This window comes from Prunus persica, chromosome G6 (genome assembly GCF_000346465.2).
Source record: "Prunus persica cultivar Lovell chromosome G6, Prunus_persica_NCBIv2, whole genome shotgun sequence".
In the NCBI taxonomy this organism is placed as follows: Eukaryota; Viridiplantae; Streptophyta; class Magnoliopsida; order Rosales; family Rosaceae; genus Prunus; species Prunus persica.
Window position 1 is genome coordinate 1,512,383 of NC_034014.1, and position 5,095 is coordinate 1,517,477.

The 5,095-nt window shown below is 33.1% G+C and overlaps 1 protein-coding gene across 2 annotated transcripts; it reads left to right on the top strand.

Moving 5' to 3' along the window:
- On the top strand, nt 941-4,868 carry LOC18773316 (beta-glucosidase 12). 2 transcript variants are annotated; one of them, XM_007208129.2, is made up of 13 exons: nt 941-1,160; nt 1,317-1,386; nt 1,865-1,923; nt 2,060-2,135; nt 2,272-2,349; nt 2,454-2,541; nt 2,639-2,894; nt 3,085-3,200; nt 3,324-3,547; nt 3,632-3,666; nt 3,794-3,896; nt 4,068-4,176; nt 4,294-4,868. In XM_007208129.2, the coding sequence occupies exons 1-13, from the start codon at nt 981-983 to the stop codon at nt 4,535-4,537; spliced, it is 1,638 nt and encodes a 545-aa protein (XP_007208191.1). In that variant the 5' UTR covers nt 941-980; the 3' UTR covers nt 4,538-4,868. The 2 variants fall into 2 exon arrangements, with proteins under 2 accessions (XP_007208191.1, XP_020421906.1); XM_020566317.1 differs by having other exon boundaries at nt 3,635-3,666.

A 5,095-nucleotide genomic window follows, 5' to 3' on the forward strand; every position in this document is an offset into this window, starting at 1 on the left:
ATGTTGGAATTGATTCAGAATTTTTTTTTAATTTAACAATAAATTCATATGTAACATACCTAATCGGTTTATTTAATATAAAAAATTATTTATTTATTTATTTACGAAGTATAGGTGATTAATTATCTATTATATTATTATTTTATATATATAATAGCGTACATAAAATTTTATGTTGGAAAAATAACATACCTATTACTTCAGTTACGAAAAATAATGTTTGGGGCTAAATTCCAATAACAATTTTTAATTGGATGGTATCTAGGAAATAGAAATTGTAGGGGCCTATATTAAACTAGTTATTATATCATCGTTCTTGATCATAATACGTTATGATATACTCAATTAGAACATGAGTATTTCAACTCAAAATTAATTGACAACAAGTGAGATTCACACTCTCAACAATCTTAGGTCTATTTTGCATGGAAGATCAATTAACAATGAGAGAGAAATAGTTTCTTTTTACACCTTTTTTTTTTTTTTTTTTTTGAGAGAGAGAGAGAGAGAGAGAGAAATAGTTTCTAAGGAACCAATGAAGAAGAGTTCGCCCATAAAGATGAGCAAGAGTTTCCATGAGAGAGAAATTTGTTATGAGCAATTAACGCCAATTGTTGGAGATAGGACAGAAAACATTAATGGAGAAGGGTGCAATTAGATTATCTTTCCAAAACCAGAGGTTGGGGAACGGCAGCAAAACCAGACTCTGAAGGTAGTCCCAATGAAATCTTTGGATTGCTTTTCTATACAGTAGTATAGAAAAAAGGAAAAAAAGAAGGCCCCAACTTTACTCTGTCCGTCCCCGTACCTTAGCTTTAAAGCCCGCTTGGCTTTACAAAAAAGAAAGCAAAAAAGAAATAAAAATGCTTTTGAATTATTATTTTCACGTGTAGAAGTTACGTACTCCCTCTATATAAACCCCATGCAATATAGCAGGAAGAGCACACCTAGCTCGATCATCAAAAACCCTCCACTCAGTTATGGCATTGCAATTCCGCTCTTTGCTCTTGTGTGTGGTGCTGCTGCTCCTTTGCTTTGCATTGGCAAATACCAATGCTGCCAGGACAGATCCACCCGTTGTTTGTGCAACTCTCAACAGGACTCATTTCGATACTCTTTTTCCAGGATTCACATTTGGCGCAGCTACAGCAGCTTACCAAGTCAGTGCATTCTGGGAGCTTAATTAATATTACTCATGAATTTGTTTTAATTTTTTGTTTCATATAGTTACTTTACTTAGCATGTGTCATTTATGAATATTGGCATCTTCATTCTGTAAATCGTGTTTTATATGTATATCTGTATGTGCATTTCAGTTAGAAGGTGCTGCAAACATAGACGGTAGAGGACCAAGCGTATGGGATAACTTCACCCATGAGCATCCAGGTCTGTTGAATCAAACAATCAATTAGTTAACAAATCTTCTATTTTCTATTTTTTTAGGTGACTAAATTGATGATCAGTTACTTCATTTCAAAAGCTATAAAAAATGTATAAACAAGCCAATGCTTCATGGAAATTAGTTATTCTTCACTTACAAAGTGCTCAATGGGAACTGCGCAGAAACCATGACCTTACCCAGCAAAGATCTGACAACTCTCCTAGATCAAAGAAGATAGTTAGAAAGTTGTAAAAAATTGAATAAGGGTAATCATGGAAAATAAAACTCAAATGTTTTAATGTATTAATGTATCATTCAAAAATGTAATTAAGAGGAATAATACATCGCACAAGAGAAGAAGTGAGAAGTTCCAACCAAGATGGTTAGGGTGAAGGTTGCGAGCATTCCCCTATTTAAATATCTAGATAGCTAAATTTCTTTGTATCTTTATTTATAACTAAAATTACATTTGATTAATTGCAGAAAAGATAACTGATGGTAGCAATGGAGATGTTGCTATTGATCAATATCACCGTTATAAGGTTTGAAAATCACATAATTGTATTATGTAGACCTTCTATATTTGAATTTGAACACACGACATTAAGGATGATATCCTTAATTTTTAGCTTCTTTTTGTTATTTTTATAATTATGTACATCTTTTGTGTCATTATAGGAAGATGTGGCAATTATGAAGGATATGGGGTTGGATGCTTATAGGTTCTCTATCTCATGGTCCAGATTGTTACCAAGTAAGTTGATCATCCGCATCCACATATATTATTGCGACCAATCGCTTTAATGTTTAACATCTTTTATTCAATTTAATTCCTATTTCATGATAGGTATTGGCTTATATTTTTCTTGTTTTGTTTTAATTATTATTAGATGGAAAACTAAGTGGTGGAATTAACAAGAAGGGAATCGAATACTACAATAATCTCACCAATGAACTCCTACGCAATGGTGATACAGCTCCCAATCTCATAAAATCCTCCTAATATAACAACAGTACCTGCAGTTGTTTAATCAAACTTCTAATTTTCTTTTACTGGTCATGCTACATATAGGTATAGAGCCATTAGTGACACTCTTCCACTGGGATGTTCCCCAAGCCTTAGTAGACGAATATGGTGGTTTGTTAAGCCCTCGTATTGTGTAAGTGGACAAATTCCATCCTTTGTATAATATTGATCACTTAATTATATAAATACTATTATATACAATAAATACATATTTCAATGTGTACACGCAGCGATGACTTTAAAGCATACGCAGACCTTTGTTATAAGGAATTTGGTGATCGAGTAAAGCATTGGACCACACTTAATGAGCCATATACCATTAGTAACCATGGTTACACAATCGGGATCCATGCACCAGGACGATGCTCTGATTGGTACAACCAAAATTGCCTTGGTGGAGATTCGGGTATTGAACCATATTTGGTGACACACTATCTACTCCTTGCTCATGCAGCTGCTGTAAAATTGTACAGAGAAAAATATCAGGTACTTCCGTCAGTCTTTTTTCTTTTTATTTTAGAAATTGAGGTCCAACGAGTAACTAGTATTATTATATAACAACATAAGTGGGAATACTTTTTATTTTGAGAAAAACGACGGTTGTAATAATATAATTTTTTTTTTCTTTGCTTTAAATCAACATATTTTTTATTTTTTATTTATCTCTCTAGAGCAGGCATATCAAAATGGTGTCATAGGAATAACTGTTGTATCACATTGGTTTGAGCCCGCTTCAGAGTCACAACAAGATAAAGACGCTGCATTTCAAGCTTTGGATTTTATGTATGGATGGTAAGTGTATTATTAATTTATATATCAACTCATTTAAATGCTTTATTTTTGAATTATAACTTCAGTTAGGTAGCCTGTGGTAGTTTATATAATGTTATAAGCTCACGTTTGGAATTTTCATAGGTTTATGGACCCATTGACAAGAGGTGACTACCCGCAGATCATGCGATCCATTCTTGGTGCACGGTTACCGAATTTCACGGAAGAACAATCCAAGTCACTGAGTGGGTCATATGACTATATTGGAATAAACTACTACTCTGCTAGATATGCAAGCGCTTATCCTAAGGATTATTCTGTAACTACACCTCCAAGCTACCTAACAGATGTTCATGTTAATGTTACAAGTGAGTACAAATTGAAAATTTCAAGAAATTAATGTAGTTCTCCAAATAATTAGATCCTGATATTCATATTCATTTATGTTGTAGCAGCTGATCTTAATGGGGTCCCCATTGGTCCACGGGTACGCAATAAATTATTAGCTTAAGTTATTGGGATTTTGAGAATTAATAGCTATATATGCATATATTTTGTTTTCCATATACACATAAAGTGCTAAAAGTCTCACTGATCTTCAAATGGGATTGCAGGCTGCTTCAGACTGGTTATATGTTTACCCAAAAGGACTTTACGATCTTGTACTCTACACAAAGAAAAAGTATAATGATCCGATTATGTACATTACTGAGAATGGTACGTAATTAATATTTTTAAACATTAATTAATTGCATCATCAATGTTTCACATTTATGTATAATGGTGTAAAATAAAGTGAAGTGTTGTAAACTCTAAACTTAAAACTAAATGTACATTTTTTCTTCGGTTAAACAAATTGTATGCATTTGATACTGCATTATATTGCAGGCATGGATGAGTTCAATAATCCCAAATTATCACTCGAGCAAGCCCTTAATGATGCTAATAGAATTGATTACTACTATCGCCACCTCTGTTACCTCCAAGCAGCAATGAAGTAAGTTTTTCTCAACAAATTAATTAAGGCTATATATGTTTTGGCCTTCTTACATTTCGGTTATTTAATCACTATATTGAACCAATTATGTTCTTCTTCTTTTTTGGGTGTTTGTAGGGAGGGTGCTAATGTGCAAGGATATTTTGCATGGTCTTTGCTAGACAACTTTGAATGGAGCGAAGGATATACTGTTCGATTTGGTATCAACTATATTGATTATGACAATGGACTGGAAAGACACTCAAAACTCTCGACGCACTGGTTCAAAAGTTTTCTCAAGAGATCCTCAATTAGTAAGAAGAATATCCAAAGATGTGGGAACAGTAATGGTAGGGCTACCAAATTTGTGTATCAAATTTGAATCCCAAGGATGGATAAAGTACAATGGCTCTTCCATGGTGGTTGTGTGAGCTATTTTTCATGTTTTAACTTTTTGTATTACTTTTTCTGAGTCGGAATAAGTTTCAACCACTCATTACGAGTTAGTTGTCTTTCCTTGTGAGGGTTTATTTTTAATTTTTACTTTATGTTGTTGACGTGCCTCGTTTATCCAAGTTTGTTGACTTTATGCGGTGGAGGTGCTTTGGCGGGTTGTGGATATGATTGGAGGGATATCTTATTGTCTAGATGTTGTTGATGTATCCTTCATGTATTTGTATTAGTCCTTGTGATCAGTGCTCTTTACAATTAAATTATATATGTAATTTCTTCTAAATAAAAACGTTATAAATAAAAATAAAAACTAAAATAAATAAATGTTGAGCCGTGACGGAAATATTTGCCACTTATGGCATATAGTTTGTCTTAAGTTGAAATTAACTTAGAACAAGATACTAGTGTATAAATTCTTTATAGATCTATTAAAAATTCAAAAGAAAATGCTCAATCAGGTGCTTATTTGAGAAAACGTCAAGTCGGC